Source organism: Sus scrofa, chromosome 1, assembly GCF_000003025.6.
Source record: "Sus scrofa isolate TJ Tabasco breed Duroc chromosome 1, Sscrofa11.1, whole genome shotgun sequence".
Lineage (NCBI taxonomy): Eukaryota > Metazoa > Chordata > Mammalia > Artiodactyla > Suidae > Sus > Sus scrofa.
Genome location: NC_010443.5, coordinates 39,434,706 through 39,461,560, shown reverse-complemented (window position 1 = coordinate 39,461,560; position 26,855 = coordinate 39,434,706). Strand labels below are relative to the sequence as shown.

Sequence of the window (26,855 nt, the reverse complement as noted above, 5' to 3'; positions counted from 1 at the left end):
GGCTCAGAACCTTGTCTAAATGAGCACTTTGAAATTGGGATCCCATGCTTCTACTCCTCCACTTCGTATTTTAGAGAGTAACAAAGCCACCTCAAAAAAAAGTTGACAGAAACATTTGACTGAATTCTAAATTTCCAGGTAGTCTGCAGAGGTCAAGATGAATTTAAAAACTTTTTCAATGTTATTTAATGTGATTTTTATTTTGAAAAGCACAAGGAAATAAATCCTTGACTAATTTTTTAAGCTTAGTTTACTTATCTGAAATGTGAGGGACTGAAAGATCATCTTGATATATTTACATAAATATTTCTAAATTCTAATATTAGGAATTTAATTGACTCAAATTTAAGAAAGGAAATTATTGTGATTTCATCCTTGAAAAAATATTGCTAGTTCTGATTTTATTATAATAAATAATAAATATTATGATATATTAAAAAACAAAGAATGAAGGGAGCAGTAATTAAAATTCTTAGCACTGTGAGCTCTAACATAAGGCCTAACATCACATCAAATGCTTTTAATCTACTGTGCATTTTTCTCAAGCATATTCTGGAGTGATATATTTATTATATCACTGCATAATTAAAAAGAAAATGCATTATTTATGGCATTATGACTTAAAACATTGAAATTTTAGACCTCTTGGGAGAATCAATTGCTGAAGTCATAAACTCAAGTAATTTACTTGTATTGCTGGTTTTTTGCTTTGTTTCAACAAATTACTTTTCAAGCAGTTGCAATAGTTTCTGCATAAATAGAACTGTGTCATCTTTATTATTTAAACTATGATCACTCAGGTGGCATTAAAACCACAAATCAAGCAGAAAAAATATCTACTAACTGCCTAAGACTATTTTCTTACTCCCAACCATCTTCAGCATTTCTCTTGATGTAATTAAGCAGTCTGTAGAGTTTTCCTATAAGTTTTTCTGAACTTACACTTAAAGTTTAGTTATACAAAAGAACAAGAATGCCACCTCACATTCTCCCTGGCACAGAAAAACATGCAAGGACAGTGATAGAAAGCAATCAATTTAAAGGTTATTGTCGTCCGCCTGTCTGAATCCAGTGCTTTCCTCCTCATGTTGTTGTCTTTCTAAAGAAGATAATGTCAACTTCCTTCATTTTTTTTTACCTTGCTCCACTGTCTTGGTTGTTTTCTCTTCCTTCTTTCCAGGTACAGCTGCAAAGCAGAGATAAGGTTTAAATAAAGTTTCAGATGGAAATGCTGCTTCTGCTCAAAAAGGCATTGTGTAACCTGTTCAATGCCAAAATTTTCTTCTAAACAAGCTGTTTTAAAGCTTTTTCAATATTTCTCATTTCTCTATAATCCAAATGAAACCGACCTTTATAAATCTAATCTTAAAGAATCAGAGAAAAAATACTCCCTTGCCTTCTTCTTACCAATTTTTGCACTCTGTTTCCTACCTTATTCTTTTATATTCTGCTTTGATAAACAAGCTCTGGGAAGAATTCCACTTGACAGGATTATGATTAATCGACTTACATTCCAGGTTATTGCTGAAACCATTCAGAGTCTTGAAAATGTCAACTAACTGCTCCTTTAAATTTAAGCTTAATATTGCTTAATCAACAGAAAGGACAGTATAGTCATGCTTGAGATTCATTAAAATATTAAATGAAGCCATACTAAATCACAAGGAACCAAAAAAAGAAATAAGAATTATCATTTAGCTGCAGTTTTCCCTAACCACACTTTCTCTGAGATTTTACTGTTCTCGGTGGAGTATTATCTACTTACCTTTTTTTACACCCAAGAATTAGAAATGATTCACACAAAATCAGTGTACTGAAATAACTGATTCAAGTAAAGATCTTCAGAGGACATTAGAAATGATTAGATCAAGGATGAACCAGGAACTGAATATTGCCATCACACCAAAGAACCACCCACAGAGTTGCATGTGGAAAACTACAATTTCGAAATGAAGAAATGTGGTTGTTACCAACTTAACTCACTGATGAAACTTGGAACCATTTGTTCATAAAAGGACATCCAGACATTTTTTTTTGGCCATGCCCGTGGCATGTGGAAGTTCCCGGGCCAGGAATCAAACCTGAGTCACAGTAGTGACTCAAGCCACTGTAGTGACAACTCTGAATCCTTAATCTGCTGCAGCTTCCTAATGACACACAGTGTGATGTATATAGTACCACCGTGAAGTATTCTTGCCAAAGCATCCAACTGAAATCAAGTTAAGTCAAAGATTTAGCTTTCTTAATTTAGTTTAGTTAAATACAGGATTAAAGAGAACATAATAAATAATATTGTGAAGAAACAATTACAGAAATTAAAAGTGTCTACAGTGCCCATGATCTTTTCGTAGTTAATACCATGAACTAGAGAGAGAGGGAGGGAAGCGGAGGAAATGACTTTTTTCTATAAAACTTGCTAAATTCACTCAGCTGGAATAGTTGACCAGTAGATTCTTTTGAATTTTTCAAGCAAATAATTTCACTGTGAAGAAAGTTTTATTTAATACTTTTTTTATTATTGTACCTATTATTTCTTTTTCTTACCTTATTGCACTGTCTAGAAATCCAGTAAAATGTGTAATAGAGGTGCTGATAGCATACATCCTAGTCTTGTTGCAATTCTCAGGAAGAAATCTTTGCATTTTTCTCCACTGAGTATGATATTTGCTACTAATTGTCTTTGTATATATCTTAGATTAGGGATGCTTCTTTCCATCTAATATAAAATATATCAAAAGATTATACTCTGATAAGTACACTTTCCCTTTATTCTATTATTCTAGTTAATTACATTGATTTTTTTAAACTTCACTCCAGAAATAAAACCACTTTGGTTGTATTTTATCTTTCACATAAGACTGGATCTACCTATATTTTATTTAGATCTATGCCTCCATCTTCACAAGAGAAGTTAGCCTGTGTGTTTTCTTTCTTTTTAGTTTCCTGCTATGTTTTAGTATCAATGTTATTCTAGCCCCATAAAATGAACGCATGTTTCCTCTTTTAGTATTCCTAAGAAGTTTGATGCAAAGATTGGTATCAATTTTTCATTAAATGTTGGAAAGAATTCACCAGTGAAGACATCTGGCTAGAATTTTCTTTGGGGAAAAACTATACTTATGGGTTCAAAATGTCAATTTTATTAAAATTTTCAGATTTATTGGGAAATGTTTCTATTTTTTAATTATCTGTAGAATCTGTAATGATGTCTCCTTTTTATATTCTGATATTAATATTTTGGGTCTTCTCTTTTTTTCTTAATAATTTTACATAAGGACCTATCAGTTTTATCAGTTTCTATAGAGAATCTAATTTTAACTTATTGCCTTTTCTTTTGTATTATTTAATTTCTATTTCACTAGTTTCTTTTACATTTTTTAAAATTTCTCTTCCTTCTACTTGCTTTGGGTTTAATTAAAATTTTAACTTAAATTTTTAAAAATTTTCTTACTAAATATTTGCTTTTCACCCTTCCTTTTTTAACGAATATTTTTAAAAATATACATTTCACATAAAAACTGTTGAGCAGCATTTCAAGTTTCAATGTAATATTTTCATCATACATTAGTTCAACGTATTTCCAAAATTCCTGTCATTTTTCTTTGATCCATGAGATATTCAGAAATGTATTTTCTATATTTCTCATAGCATCTAGCATGGTTTCAGTCATAGCAAGTGATCAATATATACTTGCTTGGTGATTGAATGTATTAGTTAAGGAGTTTATTCCATGGTGCTGTGGATTAAGGATCTGGCATTGTCTTTGCAGTGGCACAGTTCAATCCCTGGCCTGGTGCAAAGGGTTAAGGATCCAGCATTGCTTCAGCTGTGGTGTAGGTCGCAGCTATAGCTTGGATTCAATCCCTGACCTCGGGAACTTCCATATGCTGAGGGTACAGCTGAAAGAGGAAAAAAAAAAAGTATTGGTTGGAAAATGAGACTTGATAATAAATATTCTGAGTTAGATAGAAGGCATAGTTTGGTGTTAGTATATTTTCTGGAAGAGGAGAGATTTTTTTACAGAACTTCTTTATTGTTGTTTAATTTACCTGCAAAGTTCAGCCTATATCAAACTTCGATCTCACTTTTATCACAAGGATACTAAAATACGCTTTCTTAAACTAAAATTATTGGTTTTAGTATTTATATCTTACTATAACAAATATTTTTATTCTATCTTTTTCTAATTTTTATTTATTCATTTATGTATTTTTGTCTTTTTGCCATTTCTTGGGCTGCTCCTGCGGCATATGGAGGTTCCCAAGCTAGGGGTCTAATCGGAGCCCTGGCCAACGGCCTATGTCAGAGCCACAGCAATGCAGGATCTGAGCCGCATCTGCGACCTACACCACAGCTCATGGCAACACCGGATCTTTTAACCCACTGAGCAAGCCCAGGGATCGAACCTGCAACCTCCTGGTTCCTAGTCGGATTTGCTAACCACTGAGCCACGACGGGAACTCGTGAGGCAACATTGATTAATAACTATATAAGTTTTGTGTATACAAGATTATATTTCTACTTCTGTATGCACTACAGCAAGTTCACGACCAAAAAATTAGTTTCCATCAACCATCATCTCTTTTACTCATTTCACCTTCCCCTGCCCTTCCCAACCACAGTAGTATCTATATCTACATGTTGGCTTTGGTTTGGTCTGTTCTTTTATTTCAGTTTTCTGTTTGCGTTTATATTCTACATACGAGTGACATTATACCATATTTGCCTTTCTTTGCCTAACTTAATTCACTTCGCCTAATACTTTTAAGATCCACAGATGTTGTCATAAATGGCAGGGTTTCATTTTTATGACTGAGTAGTATCTCACTGTATCTATATACCACATCATCTTTATTCACTCAGTGTTGATGGGGATCTACACTATTTCCATACCTTGGCTATTTTAAATGATGCTGTGATGAAATACAAGTGCATATATCTTTTCATATTAGTGTTTTCATATTATTTGCATTAATACTAAGAAGTGGGGTACATGGACCATATGGTAGTTTAACTTTTTTAATTTTTTGAGGAATCTCCATACTATTTTCTATAGTGGCTGCGCTAATTTACATTCCCATCAGCAATGCACTGGGGTTCCCTTTTCTCTACATCCTCACCAATACTTGTTATTTCTTGCCATTTGGATAACAGCCATTCTAACAGTCTTGAGGTGATATCTCATTGGAGGTTTAATTTTCATTTTCCTAAAAATTACTGATGTTGAACAGCTTTTCATTTGCCCATTGGCAACCTATATGCCTTCTTTGGAAAAATATCTATTCAGGACCCATGCACATTTGTTAATTTGTTTTTCTGGATTTTTTTTTTTTACTTTTTATTTTTTTCTTCTGCTGTACAGCATGGTGACCCAGTTAACACATACATGTATACATTCTTTTTCTCACATTACATTTTCCATCATAAGTGACTAGACAGAGTTTCCAGTGCTACACAACAGGATCTCATTGCTAATCCATTCCAAAGGCAATAGTTTGCATCTATTAACCCCAAGCTCCCAGTCCATCCCACTCCTTCCACTTCCTGCTTGGCAAATACAAGTCTATTCGCCAAGTTCATGATCTTCTTTTCTGTGGAAAGGCTCATTTGTGTCGTGCATTAGATTCCAGATATAAGTGATATCATATGGTATTTGTCTTTCTCTTTCTGACTTACTTAGGATGACAGTGTCTAATTCCATCCATGTTTCTGCAAATGGCATTATTGCGTTCTTTTTTATGGCTGAGTAGTATTCCATTGTGTATATTTACCACATCTTCCTAATTCAATCATCTGTCAGTAATCATTTAGGTTGATTCCATGTTTTGGCTATAGTGAATAGTGCTGCAATGAACAGGTGGGTACATGTGTCTTTTTTAAAGAAATTTTTGTCTGTATATGTGCCCAAGAGTGGGATTGCTCTGTCATATGGTAGTTCTATGTATAGTTTTCTAAGGTACCTCCATACTATTCTCCATAGTGGTTGTACCAGTTTACATTCCCACGTGCAGGAGGGTTCCCTTTTCTCCATAACCCCTCCAGCATTTGTTATTTGTGGACTTTTTTTTTTTTGTCTTTTTGCCTTTTCTAGGGCCACATCCATGGCATATGGAGGTTCCCAGGCTAGGGGTCTAATTGGAGCTGTAGCCACTGGCCTACGCCAGAGCCATAGCAACGTGGGATCTGTGCTGTGTCTGTAACCTACACCACAGTTCATGGCAATGCCAGATCCTTAACCCACTGAGAAAGGCCAGGGATCGAACCTACAATCTCATGGTTCCTAGTCGGATTTGTTTCCGCTGTGCCATGACAGGAACTTCTTATATTTAAGTCCTTCAGCCATTTTGAGTTTATTTTCGTACATGGTGTGAAATGATTTGCTGTCCAGGTTTCCCAGCAACACTTGCTGAAAAGACTGTCTTTTTCCCATTTCATGTTCTTGCCTCCTTTGTCAAAAATTAATTGACCATAGGAGTCTGGGTTTATTCTGGGTTTTCTATTCTGTTCCATTGGTCTGTCTGTTTTGGTACCAGTACCACACTGTCTTAATGACTGTGGCTTTGTAATATTGCCTGAAGCCTGGGAGAGTTATGCCTCCTGCTTGGATCTTGTTCCTCAGAATTGCTTTGGAACAAGTCTTTCACCTCCATGGTCAGGTGTATACCCAGGTATTTGATTTTTTGGGGTGCAATTTTAAAGGGTATTGTATTTTTGTATTCCTTTTCTAATATTTCATTGTTAGTATACAGAAATGTGACTGATTTCTGAATGTTAATCTTATATCCTGCTACTTTGCTGAATTTGTTGATCAGCTCAAGCAGTTTTTGGGTTGAGTCCTTAGGATTTTCTATATATCATATCACGTCATCTGCATATGGTGTCAGCTTTACCTCTTCTCTTCCTATTTGGATACCTTTTATTTCTTTTGTTTGTCTATTGCTATGGCTAGGACTTCAGTACTATGTTGAATAACAGTGGTGAGAGTGGACATCCTTGTCTTCTAGATTTTAGTGGGAAGGCTTTCAGCTTTTCTCCATTGAGTATATATTTGCTGTGGGTTTGTCATAAATGGCTTTGATTATGATAAGGAATCTTCCCTCTATACCCACTTTGGTAAGAGTTTTTATCATGAATGGATGTTGGACTTTGCCAAATGCTTTTTCTACCTCTACTGGGATGATCATGTGGTTTTTGACTTCACTTTTGTTAATGTGTATGACGTTGATTGATTTGCACATGTTGAACCATCCTTGTGAACCTGGGATGAATCCCACCTGATTATGGTGTCTGAACTTTTTTGTATGTTGTTGAATTCGGTTGGCTAAGATTTTGTTGAGAATTTTTGCGTCTATATTCATCAAAGACATTGGCCTATAGTTTTCTTTTTGGTGGTATCTTTTTCTGGTTTTGGAATGAGGGTGATGGTGGTGTCATAGAAATGTCTTTGGGAGTGTTCCTTCTTCTTCATCTTTTTGGAAAAGTTTAAGGAGAATGGGTATAAGTTCCTCTTTGTATGATTGGTAGAATTCACCTGTGAAGCCATCTGGTCCTGGACTTTTATTTGTAGGGAGTGTTTTTATGACATCTTCAATTTCATTTCTAGTGATTGGTCTGTTCAGTTGATCTATTTCTTGATTCAGTTTTGGCAGGCTGTAAATCTCTAGAAAGTTGTCCATTTCTTCTAGGTTGTCAAATTTGTTGGTATACAATTGTTCATAGTATTCTTGCATGGTTTTTTTTATTTCTGTGGTATCTGTTGTGACTTCTTTTTCAATTCTGATTTTGTTTATTTGATTTTTTCTCTCATCTTTTTGTTGAGTCTAGCCAGAGGTTTGTTAACTTTGTTTACCTTTTCAAAGAACCAGCTCTTAGTTTGATTGATTTTGTCTATTGTTTTTTATATCTCTATTTTACTGACTTCCTGTCTGATTTCCTTCCTTCTGCTGACTTTAGGTTTTCCTTGTTCTTCTTTCTCTAATTCATTTAGGCGATGGGTTAGGTTGTGGATTTGAGATTTTTCTTCTTTTCTGAGGCAGGCCTGTATTGCTATGAACTTCACTCTGAGCACTGCTTTTGTGGCATTCCATAGATTTTAAGTGGTTGTGTCTTCATTATCATTTGTCTTGAGGTATTTTTTAATATCCTTCTTGATTTCCTCATCGACCCATTGGTTTCTTAGTAGCATGTTGTTTAGTCTCCATGTAGTAGGTTTTTTCTCATTTCTTTTCCTGTGGTTGATTTCTAGTTTCATGCCATTGTGGTCAGAGAAGATACTTGAAATAATTTCTATACTCTTAAATTTGTTGAGGTTAGCTTTGTGCCCCAATATGTGATCAATTCTTGAGAATGTTCCATGTGCACTTGAGAAGAATGTGTATTCTGGCTTTTTTGGATGTAATGTCCTAAAAATGTCAATTAAGTCTAACTTTTCTATTGTGTCCTTTAGGATCTCTGTTGCCTTATTGATTTTCTCTCTAGAGGATCTTTCCATAGTTGTAAGTGGGGTGTTAAAGTCTCCTACTATGATTGTATTCCCATTGATTTCTCTTTTTTATGTCTGTTAGTATTTGTTGGAGGTATCTGGGTGCTCTTATATTAGGGGCATAGATATTGACGATTGTAATATGCTCTTCTTGAATGGATCCTTTAACCATTAAATAGTATCCTTCTTTGTCTTTCTCTATGGCCTTCGTTTTAAAGTCAATATTGTATGATATGAGTATTGCCAGTCCTGCTTTCCTGTCTTGTCCATTGGCATGAAATATCTTTTCCCATCACCTCACATTCAATCTATATGTGTCCTTTGCCCTTAGGTGAGTCTCTTATAGGCAGCAGATTGAAGATTTTTGCTTTTTTATCCAATCTGCCACTCTGTGTCTTTTGATTGGAGCATTCAGTCCATTGACACTTAAAGTGATTATTGATAAATATGTGTTTATTGCCATTTTAAACCTTGTTTTCCAGTTGATTTTATGTTTCTCTTCTTTTCTTTTTTTGGTTGGATGGTTTCCATTTATTTTATGCTAGAGTACTTTTCAGTCTTTGTGAATGTAATGTTCGGTTTTGATTTGTGATTGCCCTGTTTGTTTTGTTTTGTTTTTGTCTTTTTGCCTTTTCTTGAGCCACTCCCGTGGCATATGGAGGTTCCCAGATTAGGGTGTAGTTGGAGCTGTAGCAGCCAGCCTACACCAGAGCCACAGCCACGCAGGATCTGAGCTGCGTCTGCAACCCATACCACAGATCACAGCAAGGCCAGATCCTTAACCCACTGAGCAAGGCCAGGGATCAAACCTGCAACCTCATGGTTCCTAGTCGGAGTCGCTAACCACTGCACCACTATGGGAACTCCATGATTGCCCTGTTTTTTAAGTATGTTAACCCCTTCCTATATCTTCTTGCTTTAGCCTGATAGTCATATAGGCTCAAACACATTGTTAAAATAAAAAAAGAATATATATTTTCTTACTTTCCTTCCCCACATTGTATGATTTTGATGTCTTTTTTTTTTTTTTTTATAACATCTTTATGTTTAGATCTGTATGCTGGCTTATTTAAGCGACTGCTTTACAACTGTGGTTTCCTCCATCCTAGTTCTTCCTTTTGTTTTTTTTTTTAATTTAGAAAAGCCCTTTCAGTATTTCTTTTACAATGGCTTTTGTGTTGCTGTACTCTTTTAGCTTTTATTTGTTGGAGAAATTCTTTACTTTTCCTTCTATTTTAAATGTTATTCTTACTGGATAGAGTATTCTAGGTTGCCAATTTTTTTTCCTTTCAGTGCTTTAAATATACTTTGCCACTTCCTCCTGGTCTGTAGTGTTTCTGTAGAGAAATCAGCTGATAGCCTTATTGGGGTTCCCTTATAATTAATGTTTTGTTTTTCTCTTGCTGCCTTTAGAATCCTCTCTTTAACTTTTGCTATTTTTATTATAATATATCTTGGTGTGGGCTGTTTGGGTTCAACTTGTTTGGGGCCCTCTGTGCTTTCTGTATCTTGATATCAGTATCCTTTAGATTTGGAAAGCTTTCAGCCATAATTTCTTCCAATATATTTTCAATCCCCTTTTCTTTTTCTTCTCCTTCTTGAATTCCTATTATGCATAGATTGTCCCACTTTATATTATCCCATAGGTCTTTTATATTGCTTTCATGTTTTTTCATTTGGTTTTCTGTCTACTGTCCTGTTTGGGTGGTTTCCATTATTCTATCTTCCAAGTCACTAATTCATTCCTCTGCATTATTCATTTTGGTCTTTATTGTCTTTAGCTCAGTTTGCTTCTCTGAAAATGAATTTTTTAGTTTTTCTTGGCTCTTCCTTATATTTTCTAGTTCCTTTCTGAGGGAATCTGTATTACTGTTCATATCCTCTCTTAATTCCTTCAGTATTTTCTCTATCTCCCTTTTGAACTCAAAGTCTGTCAGACTGCAAGGGTCTGTTTATTGTTGACTGCTTTAGGTGAATTCTCCCATTGCTTTAACTGGGAATGGTTTCTGAGCTTGTTCATCTTGCTTGTGTTTTTCTTTTTCTGTGAGTTTGGGGAAGCCAAACTCTAGTCTTATAAGTCTATTTCTGTATAAGAATACCCCTTTGAATTTTTTTGGGGGGGGCCTACTATTTATTTTTGGTGTGGGAGTTTGAATCTTTGCTGTCTCTTTCTTCAGTGTGAGCAGGGTATTATCCCCAGGATGCTCAGTGTTTTCAGGGAGAAGGAGGCAATTGGTAGGGCCAGCAGTCAGTGTCTGGTCGTTGGGCTCTCAAAAGAAGCAAAGACCCTCAGAGCCTAAGTCTCAGAACCAGCTCCCAACCGAGCATCTCAGGCTGACGTGTCTGTGCCAGTGGTTCAGATGATCTGTGCTTCTCTCACTCTGCTTTTCCATTTTCAGACCTGCTGCTGCACTTTTTTTGGCATCTTGGCGGTCCCTCCAACTCAACTGATCTTTCCATCAGTTAGCTGCCTTCCCAGAGTGTGGGTTCCCTTTTCCTCCACAGCTCCCTCTCAGGAATGCTAGTCCCATCCTGATTCATTTTCTCTCTTTCTCTCTTTTTTCTTTTGTTCTATACCCAATTATGTCAAGAGTTTCTTGCCATTTTTGGAGGTTTAAATTCTTCTGTCAGCATTCAGTTGATGTTCTGTGAAAGTTGTTTTACATGTAGATGTGTTTTTTCGATGTGTTTGTGGGAGAGGGTGAGCATGTCCTCTTACTCTTCTGCCATCTTGCCTCCCTCTCTCTGGTTTTTGTTAATGAGGAATATATAAATATTCCTTATATATTTTTGATATTAACCCCTTTCTGAATATATGATCAGCAAATATCTTCTCCTACTCTGTAGGGTAGGTTGTATTTTCATTTTGTTGATAGTTCCCTTGGCTGTACAGAAGCTTTTTAGCTTTATGTAGTCCCATTTATTTATTTTTGCTTTTATTTTTGTTGCCTGAGAGGACATATCCTGAAAGATATTGCTACAACTGATGTCAAAGAGCATACTACATATATTTTCTTCTAAGAATTGTATGGTTTCAGGTCTTATATTCAAGACAAATTCACTTTGAATTCATTTTGAGGGTATAGTATGAGATAGTAGTCTAATTTCATATTTTTGCATGTGGCTCTCCAGGTTTTTCAGCACTTTTTATTATGTTCTTTGCTCCCCCCCCCACCCTTTTTTTTTTGTCTTTTTAGGGCTGCACTCATGCCATATGGAGGTTCCCAGGCTAGGGGTCAAATCAGAGCTGTAGCTTCTGGTCTGAATCACAGCCACAGCAACACTGGATCAAAGCTGTGTCTGCAACTTACACTGCAGCTCAGAGCAATGCCAGATCCTTAACCCACTGAGCACGGCCAGGGATCAAAACTGCATCCTCATGGATACTAGTCAGATTTGTTTCAGCTGAGTCATGAGGGGAAATCCCTTTGCTCATTTTAAATAAAAGTTTCTACTTATGTATGGGCTGTTTTCTGGGCTCTCAGTTCTGTTCCATTCATTTATGTATTTATTTTCTGGCAATATCATGCCATTTTCACTATTATAGCTTTGTAATATAGTTTGAAATCAGTGCATGTGATATCTCCAGTTTTGTTCTTTTTTCTTAGTATCACTTTGGCCATTTAGGATTTTTTGCAGTTCCCTATACAATGTAGAAGTTATTGCTCTGTCTCTGTGAAAAATGTCCTTGGGATTTTGATAAGGATTGCACTGAATCTGTAAATTGATATAGGTAATATGGACATTGTAACAACATTAATTCTTCCATTCCATGAGCACAAAATATACACACTTTTTTTTTCACTATCATTTGCTTGGAGCATTATCTTCCATCTCTTTAGTTTGAGTCTATGCTTATATTTAGAGCTGAGGTGAGTCTCCTCGAGTCAGGATAGCTGGATCATATTTTTTTAATCCATCCATCCACTCTGTGTCTTTTGACTGGTTAATTCAATCCATTTACATTTAGGGTAATTACTTACAGATGAGGACTTAGTTCTGCCATTTTATCTTTGGTTTTCTGGGTGCCCTAAATCACCCTTGTTTCTTTTCCTTGCATTTCTGTCTGCCATTTTGGTTTGATGGTTTTGTATGATGTCTTTGTATCTTTTATAGATTTATTGCTATATATTTCTTTTATAGAGTTTGCTAATTACCACTTCCATATCATCTGCTATTTTCCCAGTGTTTTCTAATGCATTCTTCATGTCATTTATTGAATTCTTTAGTTCCAGAATTCCTATTTGGTTCTTTCTTGGAATTTAAATTTCTCTGATAGAGTATCCCTTCTGTTCATTAATTTTATTCCTGAGCTCATTGAACTCCTTTCTGAGCTACTTATAGCTCATTGAGTTTCTTCAATCTTTTAGATTGCAATATTCTGTGACTTTAAGTTTGGTTTCTGGAAAATTGCCATTTTCTTTTTCTGATACAGTATTACTGTGGTTCTTAATGGTGCTTGATGAGTTCTTCCTTTGTTCCTGTTGCAGTGCATTTGAAGTAGCAAACATCATTATATTTTAGGTAAAGATTTGCCATACACACACACATACACACACACACACACACACACACACAAACACACACACACTTGATTCTAAGGATTCAACAGGTTAGAAATTTGAAGGCTTTTCTTTTATTTCTCTGTATGTGGTACTATAGCACAAGCTTTTGGTTTCTCTTACTTGAGCTGCCTCCAGTTATATTTGAGTCAGCACTTTCCATCCTCCACCACCTCTATCAGAGGTGCCACCCAATGCCCTCATTATTGCTGCTGTGCCTCTGGTGTCATTTGTGCTTTGCTGCTGTTGTTATCATTGGCACCACTACCTGGGCATCAGGATGGTGAGTGCTTCTGCCACGTCTGGGATCTCCTGAGTTGTAGACTCCACAGAGTTGGGGAGGGATGCAAACACCTCTGCCATGTTAAGTATTGTCAGATTTGCAGGCTCCACCACTACAGGCAGGAGATAAGAGACTGAAGTCATGGATGGCTCTACGACTGGAGGGACAGAGTCCCAGTCTGTGGCCACAGGCACCACTGGTTTCAGGAGGCTAGAGTCTTGTGCATTGCCTCCCTCACTGCTACTGGGTTCTCTAGTGTTGCAGGCTCAGCTGCATAGCGAGGGGACCAGGATTGCAGGGACTGCCTCCCAGTTTCCCTGGTTCCACTTCCTCTAGGTGTTTCAGTCCATTCACCTTCAAATGTATAGATACGTGGAACGCTCTGGCATCCTGATGTGTTGGGCAGTGGCACCCTTGTTAATGTTTCACTGGTTGTAGATTGAAGGAGAGTGACAAGAAAACATCTTATTTGCCATGCTGCTGATACAACATATCTCATTCTAGGCTCTTATTTCATTATGCTTCTCTCAATGTTATGGTGGACCCAATTTTCCTTTCTTTCCCCTCAATACCATTAAGCATATGCCCATTAGTCATAAGGGCTTGACTAGGAAGTGAGACTCACAGAATTGGGGTATGTCAGACTCCTGGTAAAAAGTGAGGCATGGTAAGGAAATACTGTGCAGTTTGAAATGTCACCTATATTACACATACAAAACTTCTGGCATATAGATCTACAGCCTTAGCATAACAAAAAATAATTATTTCCAAGACTACAAGAATGTAATGCTACCTGCTCAAGGGTTACTGCCTGCAGATGTCAGTGATTGAAATCATGGAATAAATCTTTGATTGTGGAAGAAAAAGTCTTAACTATACTGGTCCTTGGATATATATTAGGGTGAAGAGACAGAAAAGAGAGGTTTCTCATCACTCTCAGACAAAGCTAACTACTCAATATATACACAAGGGCATCCCTTCCTACTATCATTTTTCCTGAATCTTACCTCTGGTAAATTTGGAATTATTAACAACATGGTATTATTGTAGCATACCAAACACATGAATTGAAATTGGAAAGGGATATAGGAGCCAGTTCTTGGAGGACTCTTACATGAATTTTAACAAGTTTAGGCTTCATTTTATATTACTGGGGAAAGTGTTATGTCAGTTTTATGAATTTGAGAATTTACTATTACTGTTGGGGGGTTCCAATAAGATAAGTATTAGTGAAATACAAATAAAGACATCATGACAGTGGTGAGGTTATCACAGGGATTCAAGCATATGATAATGAAGACTTGAATTAACATGGAACTCACAGTTATGGATAGGAGGAAACACCATTCAAGAAATATTTAGGGGATAATATCAGCAGAACTTGATGATTCTCTGAATATCAAGTGAAGGAGAGAAAGAGGAAAATTAGTCATCTCCAGATTTCTAGCGAACTGGAGGGTGGATTGGGTTTTCACCAATGATAATAAAAGCAAGTTGGGAGGAGGAAATGAAGAGTGTAAGTTAAGACAGGTTCAATTTGAAGGTGTTTATTGGGCATTTGAACATATAGGCCTGAATTTTTCAGGCAGAAGCTCTTTGCTGGAGAAGTCTTGAAATGAGGACATAGAATTGGAGTTTCAGGATACAAGGCAGGGCTTCAACCTGGGAAGTGCATGTATTTCACAGAGAGGGTATATAATAAGAAGTGCAGAGGATTAGTAACAGAATCTGGGGAACACTAATAATTAAGGGGAAGCAATGAAAAAAAAACCAAGAAGTCATAAATAAAGCTCATAGAATATGGGGGAACCAGGAGATTATGTTGTTATGCTAACCCAACATTAGAGAAGCTTTGAGGAAAGACAAAGTCGTAAATGCAACTGAGAAATCTAATAATGAGAGGACTGGAAAGGTTCCATTGGTTTAGCAATGATAATATCTTCAGCATTAGCCAGAGTATCAGAGGTGCAGTAGAAACAGAAGCCTCATCTTTGTGGGAGATAAGAAGCAGTCTTAACATTCTATCATCCAGAATATTGGTTAAGAAGGAGAGGAGAGAAAATGGTAGCGAGATAAGAGAATCTAGAAATAAGTGATTTTAAGCTGAGAAATAATATTTCCAAAATGAGAAATAAATCAATAGGAGCAAGAAGATGATGCCACAATACAGAATGAATGACTAATCAAGAAGCACACAACTGGAGAGGCTGATCTTAAAGAGGAGGCTAAACATTTTGCCTCTCATATTAAAATAGAAATGAATATAGACTAAATAAGAACATCAAGCTACTACCCTATTCATCCTTTTATTCATAACCAACATTCTTTGGCAACACGGCCTGTATCTTTCGCTTCCTCTTCCCTCAATCGATTTATCATCATTTAGCTTTTAGTTGTGCCACTCCCCTGAAAATTCTCTTTTGAAAATCACTAATAATTATCTAGTTGACAAATCCAATGACTTGGTGACAACCACTTTTGTCACTGAAAGGGTTTATTTTCTTTGGTTACTATGACATTATGAATAACTCCATCTTTTTTTTTTTTTAACTTCTGATCTTTCTAGTCACTTTTTTTTCCTCCTTTTTCTCACTGAGTCTTCTTGCTCTTCTTTCCACAAATTTAAGCGTTCCCTAGCATTCCATCCAGCCCTGATCTCTCTCAAGAAAAGTGCATGGATTCTTACTGTTTTCACCATTAACCCATACAGAAAGTACCCACATATGTATATCCAGTCTTGACACTCTCTGGAGCTCTGGTTTGACATTTACAGCCACTACTTGCACGTAACCCAGTACTTTAATTTAAATATGTCTAAAATTAATCTTGTCTTCTCTCAAACTATTTTTATCTTTTTTCTTAATTTTCATTAATGATGTAACAATATTTTTCTAGCATCTAGTTGGAAAACTTACTATTGTCATTAAATAATTTCTGCTTTTTTCCCTTCCAAAGCTGGTCAGTTGTCAACCTCCACAGAATCTACTTCTATAATAGCGTTCATCTAATAGCCCTTCTTTCCAATCTCATAACTAATACCCGGTTCTAATACACATTGCTTACATCATTGCCAAAGCTTCCCAACTAGTCTGCCCCTTCCTAAAGCAAATGTCTGAATGTTATCCCTATAGTTAAAGTTCTTCCTTGAGTTCCTACTGCCCATGGAGTTCAATTTTAAAAGCCAGCCCACTTACAGCATTATTAGCACAGGTTGTATTAATTCATAATGTCTCCTATTATTCCTCACACACATCCTGAAATTTCCCATCACTTTACCTTCCTATGTTACCTATGCCAAAGATATCTTTCCAACTAATTACTATATAACAAAATTCTATCTGTTATTTAAGGCTTAACTCTAGGGTCACCTTATATAGTAAATCTTTTGTTTTTCCTCTGGTAAGAATAATTTTTAAAGTCCTATGACACTTTATCTGTATTTATCTCTTTACCTTTCTGGCTTTCAATCATGAAAAATTATGGAAAACTTTCAGTCATTAGCAAAAATTGAGGTTCAAACAACTCAGCAACACAATAAAGATTCATGTTTTTCATTATTTTAAATTGTTCGAGAATAATGTTAACATTTAAATTTCTCCTTAAATTTTCACACAGTGTATGATCCATAAATATATGTTGAATCAAAGTGAAAATGATTTGAAAGCTATAAAAACAAATACAAAATAGTAAGATGATTATCAAACCGATGATTAAATACTATGTATCTCCAAAGAAAGTATGACTTAAAAACAGGCTTTAGCTCAAATAATTTATAGCAGATATAAATAGGCACACTATAATTAATTTAAAATATTAAATTATGGAGTTCTTGCCATAGCACAGTGGATTAAGAATATGACTGCAATGGCTAGGGTTGATGCGGAGGTGCAGGTTTGATCCCTGGCCTGGCACAGTGGGTTAAAAGGAGCTGGCATTGCTGCAGCTGTGGGGTAGGTCACAGCTGTGGTTCAGATTCATAACTTGGCCTGGGAACTTCCATATGCTGTAGGTGCAGCCATTTAAAAAATATACATATATATAAATATATATGTAATTATTTTTTAACTTTGAGGATTTTAAAGCAATCAGAAATTTAGGAATTTCCACTTAACATGGCATATAGAGTTTTTAGTTCAAGCCTCAATGTAGAAATAGTCTCCAGTATCTAAAAGCAAATAGAGAAAACCCAAATCACTTTCTTTTTCTATTTATTTACAAAGGACTAAAAGGTGGACAACTTGTATAGTATACTAACAAGTTGTGGAGATCAGACACTGGCTATTTACTAAAGGCCTGATGAAACAATGTGTATTTTCATGTGTGATTGACTGTCAGTGAGAAGGGAAGAAATATGAAAACTACTTGACATATAAGAAGGGTCTCCTTTGACTTTTATCTGTAACTTGTCAAATTAGTAAATCCCTACATGAGTTTCAAAATATTTACTATAGCTTTCAAATGAATATTTGTTTCTGTTCATCCTATAGTTGCAAGCAAACCTAACATGCAGAGTCATCTTTAAATTAAGGATTGAGGTATGAGCTTTAAGATTAACTAGAGGCAAAGTAATTAGTGCCAATAGTGTATTTTCATAAACACATTATTTCTCTTTCATATCACTCTAAGCGTAGCAATCAAGTCTAATTAATTCCAACCAAAATGTTTGGCCTTACTCCAAACTCAGGGACCATTCTTGGTTGAATATTGCAGTGAGTTTACTAATTGATGGCTCGATTTTAATTCAGTATCTCTGCTTACTTCATTTGGTCTTGATTAAATTCCAAACTATGTATGTTTGTGTTTTCACCCTAAATATCTAGGCTCTAAGTGATTCAAAGTCTGTGCATGAATCAGCTACTAGTTACTGAATCTTTCTTTTTAACTCTGTCTCCAATTATCTTCACAGTCAAGGGTTCCCTGTGGCTCAGTATCTGAAAACTAATTCCAGATGAAAACCATGTACTGCTATTTGGACATCCCACTAGTCTTACCCATGGTTGAAGATTCTGAACACAATTTTGCCTCACTTTTGTTCTTGCTTTCAATACACATAAATGTCCTGGCCTTACATTCACTTACTAGATCAGTGTACCCTCTACCCATGCCTACATTACAACTCCCCTTAAATCTATATTTAGACCTTAGCCTTGTCATTGATACCACAGCTTTTTTTTTTTCATTCTGAAATACTCAGGCTTTACCCGCAATTCCATTTAGCGATGGCAAACAAAACTGATTTCAGAATAAGACATCATAAAAGAATGAGATACATTAACATGGACACGTGATAAATTCATGGCTGTGCCGCTTATGGCAAACTTATACCTAGTAAAATACCAATGTATTGTGATCACTTACCTCAAAAATGACATCGCAAATATAAGGTTACTAAGGAAACAACTGACTAAAAAACAGATTTAATGCCTATCTACTAGAAATTCAGAATGAAAAATAGAGCTGTTTGAAAAAGGGCACCTATTAATTTCATTAATTCAATTGCTTCTAATTAAGTATTACCTTACAGTACAATTTTTATTTTCCTTTAAGCATCCTTTATTTACTTTTTTCTTTCATTAAACATATATGTATACTAATTTATACATTAATTTATATAATTAATATATTAATTTATACTCTAATTTATTAACTAATATATAAGTTGCTATTAATTTATACCCATATATACTTTTGGGGTGGAGAAATATTTTGTGTTTCCCTATAGTTATGACATATATTGTCTTTATATAAAGCATATGCAGTTTAGAGAGTTTTTTAAGAGAAAAATTTTACGCCACTTTAGTGGAGTTTATGCGAAAGGGTATGCATATTGTTTGTATGTATGTGTGTGTATGTGTGTGTGAGTGTGCATGCTGAGGATAGGTTTGTTAACCTCTATTTTGAGATTCTTCCAAAGATATTGGAAACATTACTAATTTCATTTCTGTCTGTAAATCACAATCACAAGTTTCAAAATTGTTCGTTTATTTTGAATAGAGAATATGTAAATTTTCTATCATTGATTATTTTTAACATACATTAATGTTCTTAAACATATTCTTCAGAGTGTCTACTAAGAGGAGTCAATATTCACAAAAACAGTTTCTTCCAATTAGACATGACAAGAGGAATAGTTTTGAAAACTTAAATTCCAAACTTCCTAACATGCTTCTTGGAGCACAATGTCCCCAAATGAAGGTCCCAAGGAACACATTTTCTGATTTGATACTCTTTTGCACAACATGAAAATTGTTCACTGTTCAAAGTTTTATTTGTTCACAGCCTAACCTTATAAATCAATGTACTGAATTTGAATGTTCTCCAGATGACTGGGATCCTATTGAACTTAAAGAGCTTCATTTCTTCAATTTTTTCAAAAGTAACTTACAATTAGACTATAATTACTAGTTTTTCTTTATGGCTTCAAATGAGTAAAACTATTGGCATTAGAGCGCAAAAGCCTTGTTAACATAGATACCTCAAATCCCGTGCAAGCTGAATTTGTTTCCACATCAGTGAAAGAGTAAAATCAATAGAGCTCTACTATAAGCACTAAACAATACATTAAGTGAGAAACCTTAGCATAAAGAAGTTATAGTCATATCTTTTCCTTTAAGCTGCATTTACCTTTTTTAGTTGAGGCAGCACCAACCTCTTCTTTGGCTCGTTCAGTTTCTGTGAATTCAGATATTAAAGAACAAGAAATGGCTATCAGACATGCCAGGTCAATATTTTCTACTATTCTAACTCCGACAAGAAAAACTGCCCAGAGAATAAAATGTATGTGGCATCTGAGAGCAAAGCAAGCAGCAGAGAAAACCACATTCTAATGTGCCTGTATTTTTTTAAATTAATGAACTTTCTTAAATAACAAAGCAGAAATTTTCTTCCATGATACAACTCTGGTGTTATTAAATTTTATGATTATATAAATAATAACCATAAAATAAGGCAGCTTATTCCAAAATTACACTGGAATACTACTTTATTAATTTATAGTCAAATCTTAAATGATGCATGAGTCATGGGAAGAGCACTTGAAAGCCTTTGTTTGTCTAGCCTTTAACTGTGGGGGTGGCAAGCCGTATTTGACCTCAATCGATTCACTTTATATTATAAAATACTAGCAATGATGTTATAGAAAATTCCACTTGAATATTGCTTTGAGAGAGAGGGGGGAAAAAAAAGAATTTAAAAGGCCAAAATGCTTCTTGGAGTTTCTCTGAAAAATCTAGTGTGGAATATAGGAGACCTCTCCTGAAAATATAATCTGAAATCCTGGTCCTAGTGCAAAATGTTAGACATCAAATCAAGGCTAAAGTTGAAGTGTTCTTCGATCCAAAGGAAAATTGGAAAATGACAACATGCTGGTAAACTTTTACAAAGATTATTTACTCATTTTATTTACTTTTTATTATTCGAGGCTGTTGCCCTTTCACTCCTGTATTTTTATTATTAGTAACTGCATATGTTCCTGTTACTCATATATACTTAGCTGAAGCTCTAGGAACAAGCAAAAAACAGAGGTCTTCATACTTCCCTGCCCTCCCAAGGTGCCACTGATCTTGGGCTATGAGAGAGTCAGAAGATGGGAGACCATAATGCTTCCAGGTTTTAATTCCACAATGTTGGATACCACAGGCTTCACAGTTTGATCCCAGGCAAGAAATCATGTAAATACTCTTTTCTCCAGGCTGTTTCAAAACCCTGAGCTCCAGAACTAAGCATATGCCTGGCTGTTCCATAGCTTTGAGGAAAAGACTTTTTAGACCAGAGGTTCTCAATCTTGATGCATTAAGGTCACCCAGGAGGGCTGTTTAAACACAGACACTGGGCCTGATTCAGTAGGTCTGGGGCACACCCTGAGAATTTGTATTTCTAACTGGTTCCCAGATGATGCTTAGGGTGCTGGTCCTGGCCATATTTTGGAAGCTAATGACCACAATTCCCCTAAGACACAAAGGGGATTAATCCCCTTGGAATCTCCAGTCTTGCTCACCTCAAGTAACACCATGAGTCTAGGTTTCCAGCAGAAAATAGAGTCTATCTGGCTTCATATCTCTACTAAAAGCAGGCTCTTTCCCAAAGTCCTCCACTGTGTCATCTCTCTTTCAAAGCACACATCCCTATATCCTCAGCGTCTTCTCAAAATGTGCACTTTACTTTCTTCCTTTAACCAAACTCTATCTTTTTCCCAAGGACATTACATCCCCTACAAATAGTCTTCTAAAATGTAGAAAGTTTATTATTTTCCATCCCCTACCTACCAAAGTGTCTAGAAGTTATGCATATTTAATTATTTTTCACTAGGGTAATAAATGCTTTGTATAACTTCTCCTTACTTCTTATTACTTCTGATAGATTATTATCTCCTTGCTTCCTCCAAATCCCAGTTCTTCTGAAATCTAGGTTGTCAGGCTGCACTTGGCTCTATTCTGCATTATTGTTGTCATTAACCAACCTTATGTTTGTGTCTCTCCACTAAGACTACATTGACTTTTCATAAGAACCACTCTTGGAGTTCCTGCTGTGGTGCAGCGAGTTAAGGATCCAGCATTGTCTATGCAGCAGCTCAGGTTGCTGCTGGGGCACTGGTTCTATCCCAGGCCTGGGAACTTCCATTTGCCAAAGGTGCAGCCAAAAAAAAAAAAAAAAAAAAAAAAAGAACCACTCTCAATGCCAATCTGGAATTGACTCTAGATCTTCAAGATTCTAAATTAATGAGTCTAGAATAAGTCTGGCTATTTGTCTATATGTAAGCCTGCCAAGATATGCTAATATTTATCCAGGATTGGGAGTCACTTAGTCACTTATAGATGGAGTCCATTCCACATGATCTCTCATTTCTGTGACCACCTCACTTATCGAAAACTGGAGACCCTGATTCTCTGATCAACATTACCAACATACTCTTGGACTTTTCCTTTGCTGCCAAGACTTTGATTTCAAAATTTCTATTCCCTGGCATCACTCTTCCATCATAATTCATTCACTCAAGAACCTCCTCTATATAGTTCCTGACCTCATCAATACTTTCATTCCTTTGATCTGACCAGTTTCTCAAAAATGCTCCAGCTCTTCCTCATGTCCTCACTTTTCTTCTAACCAAACATATATTTAAATGATCCATGGTTAAATCATTCACTTACTGTTTGTTTTCATAGTCATCTGTTACATTAATTTTCTAGGGCTGTATTTAAGTTATTAAGTGGCTAAAAACAGCAGAAATGCATTCCCTTATAGTTCTCAAGGCTAGAAGTCTAAAGCTAAGGTGTTGACAAAGCCCTCTGAAACTTGCTCTGAAGGCCCTTGGGAAGAATCCTTCATACCTCTTCCTAGCTTCTTTTGGTTGCCAGCAATCCTTGGCATTCCTTGGCTTGTAGCTTCATCAGTCCAATCTCTCCCTTTATGTTCATACAGCTGGCTATCTTCCTTGTAGATTTGTCTGCATGTCTCTAAATCTCCCTTTCCTTAGTCATCAGACTGTTTTCTTTTTAGCATGTAAGTCCCTGAACCACCTGGAATTGATACTTTGGAATTGTACAAAATAGGAATAAATCATTTTTTAAATTTTGTAATGAAAACCAATTACATCAGCAACATTTTAAAGTAATCTCGGAGTTCCCCTTGTGGCTCAGCTGTAATGAACCAGACTAGTATCCTTGAGGACACAGGTTGAATCCCTGGCCTTGCTCAGTGGGTTAAGGATCTGGCATTGCCATAAGCTGTGTAGGGTGCAGATTTGGCTTAGATCCTGTGTTGCTGTGTCTGTGGCTCTGATTTGAACCCTAGCTTGGAAACTTCCATATGCCACAGATGCAACCCTAAAAAAGCAAAAAAGTAAATTAAAATAATCTCACCATTTTCTAACTACTGAAATAGCTGCCCTTATATCAGATTTCTGCTCAAGTGGAATCACGATAGGTCTTTCTATTCCTATCTTATTGGAAAACTTATTTAGATGTATTCCAATACCATGTTACCCTTTAAAACACAATATCAATGGAGTTCTCTGGTGGCTCGGTGGGTTAAAGATCAGGCATTGTTGCTGCTATGGCTCGAGTCACTGTGTCGAAGGTTTGATCCCTGGCCCAGGAGCTTCTGCATGTCACAGGCATGGCCAAAAAAATAATAATAAAAAATAAAACACAGTATCAAGAGACTGCTTTATTAGTAAGACTAAGGTCACACAATACTTGTCTCAATAGTCATATTTTATAGTGTTATTTGCTGTATTCATTATTATACTTCCACAATATTAAAAATTTATTCCTGATTTTATTTTTCTTTCTTTTCTTTCTCTTTCTTTCTTTCTTTCTTTCTTTCTTTCTTTCTTTCTTTCTTTCTTTCTTTCTTTCTTTCCCTCTCTTTCTTTCCTTCTTTCCTTCTTTTTTGGGCTGTACCTGCAGCATATGGAAGTTCCCAGGCTAGGAGTCAAATCAGAGCTGCAGCTGCCAGTCTATGCTACAGCCATAGCAATGCCAGATCCAAGCCACATCTGCACGCTACACCACAGCTCATGGTAATACCAGATCTTTAACTCACTGAACAAGGCCAGGGATCAAACTCACATCCTCATGGATACTAGTCAGGTCCATTACCATTGAGCCACAATGGGAACTCTTATTCCTGATTTCCTATTTGAAATTCTCTCCTCTTCTTCATCTATACTTCCCAATATATAAACTGAACTCAGATTCTACTCCTGCTAGTAATCCTCTATCTAGTTCATATCTCTTTGAACCAAACTTGATGAATATTCTTGAGCTCTAAACCAGGGAATTTTCAATTTTGGCTGGCATCCAGGACAACAACCTTGGGTTTATAAATGGGACTAAACAAAAAAGCACACCTTACCCTACCATCTAAGTCAGTCCCAAGACTCTTAAAGCCTAGTTTTTTTGGTACTTAAATCTTCCAAAACCATCACCTCTCATTGAATCAGTACTATTTTGAGTTTATTTGGTCCATATCATCTATGATTTGAGTAGTGATCATATAATTTATGATCCAAACCAAGCAAGTGAAAGGAGGCACAAGTAATAATTATTCTGGAATAATATGAATAAACTTGGAATGCCCTAGACAACTGAGCTACATGGTCATATATGTCATGCAACCTGTTGTCTAGACATACCTCGCTGATATCTGATCTACTAGTTCAGACCCATAGAATTTTTCATCAGTAATTTCCAAGATAGAACATTTGAGTCCAAACAATATAGGCAGTTCCCAATAGTCTTCTAATATATACCTGAATAAATTCAAAGGACTTTATTTTAAAAATCTGCAAACTAGCTTCTCCTGAAAGATCCTGACATGTATTAGTATATCAAGAGATAGATATGTGACTCACATATTTAGGTATTAAAATGAATTAAGATGATGAGCAGAGTCAGGCTTGGTGGCTGGGCAATCACAAAAATCTAGTGTGGTGTTAAAACCAAGGGATGAAAAACACAATTGTTGCCATTTAATTCAAATTTAGACCCACAATTTAAAATAACCACACTTCTGCCATGACTTGGTCTTTGGCGTATTTTTTTTTTGCTCAGAATTCAAATTGACCACAGGCTGGAATTCTATGCACATGGAATATCTGATCGGAGACCTATGGTCCTTGGTATGAGGAATGAAGTAATGTATGGCTTCCACAACTTTGAGGAATACTGGTCCTTGAAGTGTTTTTTGAAATAAAATAGAGGGTGATGTGGTCAAATATATTTGCTAAGCATTGTTTACTACATTCCCTCGTGATTTACCAAGGGGAATGTTAAAGATCTGAAATGCCCTTGAGTCTAAAAAATCAACTTGTTTTGTCCTCTTCCAGACATGGAAATAGACTAATCATTCCTAACCCCTTTGTCCCTATCCAGTGAAGGTACAGTGGACTTCAATGGAAATAAACTAATCATTTCTAACCCCTTCAACCCTGTCCAATGTTGGCGGGGGGGACGGGGGTTGGTGGGGGGAGAGGAGGTAGTGAAGGTGCAGTGGACTTCAGGGAGAGCATCTGGACATGTTTTGTACACATGATGATAACAGAACCTATGCTGACTTCCAGAAATTGGAAATCTTGGCTTGGCATCCCTGCTTGGTCAAAGGACCTCTTCCCCCAACCACATTATCCCTGACACATAACCTTACAAGTGGAGGTATTAAGTGCCCCTCCATAGTGCTTGCTACAGCATTCCACCCGAAGGGTTTCCTTTTTCTTCAAGTTCCATGGTACTATGAGAACTTCTACCCTGTATTGATACAGCTCCCAAGCTTGTCTGCATCCTCCAGTACTTTTTTTTTTTTTTTTGTCTTTTTGTCTTTTCTAGGGCTACTCCCGCAGCATATGGAGGTTCCCAGGCTAGGGGTCTAATTGGAGCTGTAGCCGCCGGCCTACACCAGAGCCACAGCAACGCTGGATCCAAGCTGCGTCTGCAACCTACACCACAGCTTACAGCAAAGCTGGATCCTTAATCTACTGAGCAAGGCCAGGGATCGAACCCGCAACCTCATGGTTCCTAGTTGGATTCATTAACCACTGAGCCACAACGGGAACTCCTAACCTATTTTTTGTTGTTGTTGTTGTTCATGGAACTGTACCATGGAACTGCATCACATAAACACTTAATTTATGCTAATTAAACTATGCATCTCATTCTGTCACTTGTCCTCACAATTTAACATAATATAAAATCATGTCCTGAATATTTAGGTTAATACACAAAACTATGTGCCCATACTATATGAATGACTGAAGGAATTTTCAAAAGTATTTGCAATGATCCGTAATTTTCACCTTAGGTAAAAACCTTATAAATAGCTCAATGTCTATAGAAGCTATATAAAAATTCTACTGTTGTTTGATTTCAAACCCCAAAAACAGTTCTTATTTGAGGAAACTGATGGTCACATTGTTAGCAGAGATTTAAACAATTTATGAATTATCTCTAATTAACTTTTGTACTGAGATAATGCCCATGTCAAGTCCAAATCTTTCATTCATATAAGGAGTTGAATATTAATTCTTTTGAAACTTTTATATTGGGTCTAAGATGATTTGGCAACCTAAACTTGTTAATTTGCTGCAAAAGATGCTGATCTCTTCAAAACTTGATTGGATAGTATGTTTCATGGATAGCAGAACTTAGTTTTTTTAATTGCAAATGAATATTTTAATCTAAATGTCACATTTTTCTCGGAAGAAAAATGTTCATTTTCAGAGTAATCTACAATCTAAAGTTCTCTACCAGTGCTGCAAAATTATCGGTTTTGTTTTATATTTGCTTGATTATGCATTTCTACAGACTAAGTATTAGCACACTAAATACTCCATAATATGAAGTTCTAATCAGCTTTATATTCAACCAAAAATTTTCATGAAAATATAAGTGGAATTTTAGATTCATGTTACACCTTCCCTTAAAGTCTACAATGTCTATGTAAACACTTCCAACTGTAATTTTTTTAAAGACACCATGCTACACAATATTATATTTTCCATTTTTTCTCTGATATATTCACCAATGATACTCTG

At 36.0% G+C, this 26,855-nt stretch overlaps 1 protein-coding gene across 2 annotated transcripts in view; it reads right to left on the bottom strand.

The window, feature by feature from the left end:
- TRDN (triadin) overlaps nucleotides 1–26,855 on the bottom strand; it is a 386,702-nt gene that overhangs the window by 105,685 nt on the left and 254,162 nt on the right. The window contains exons 20-21 of one of the 2 annotated variants that reach the window (XM_021088731.1): nucleotides 19,952–19,999; nucleotides 1,139–1,186 (exon numbers count right to left, since the gene is read on the bottom strand). In XM_021088731.1, coding sequence (XP_020944390.1) covers nucleotides 1,139–1,186; nucleotides 19,952–19,999 — 96 coding nt within the window. Of the gene's footprint in view, nucleotides 1–1,138; nucleotides 1,187–14,858; nucleotides 15,349–19,951; nucleotides 20,000–26,855 lie in introns of those variants that run through there. The other variant, XM_021088725.1, reaches the window with a different exon arrangement.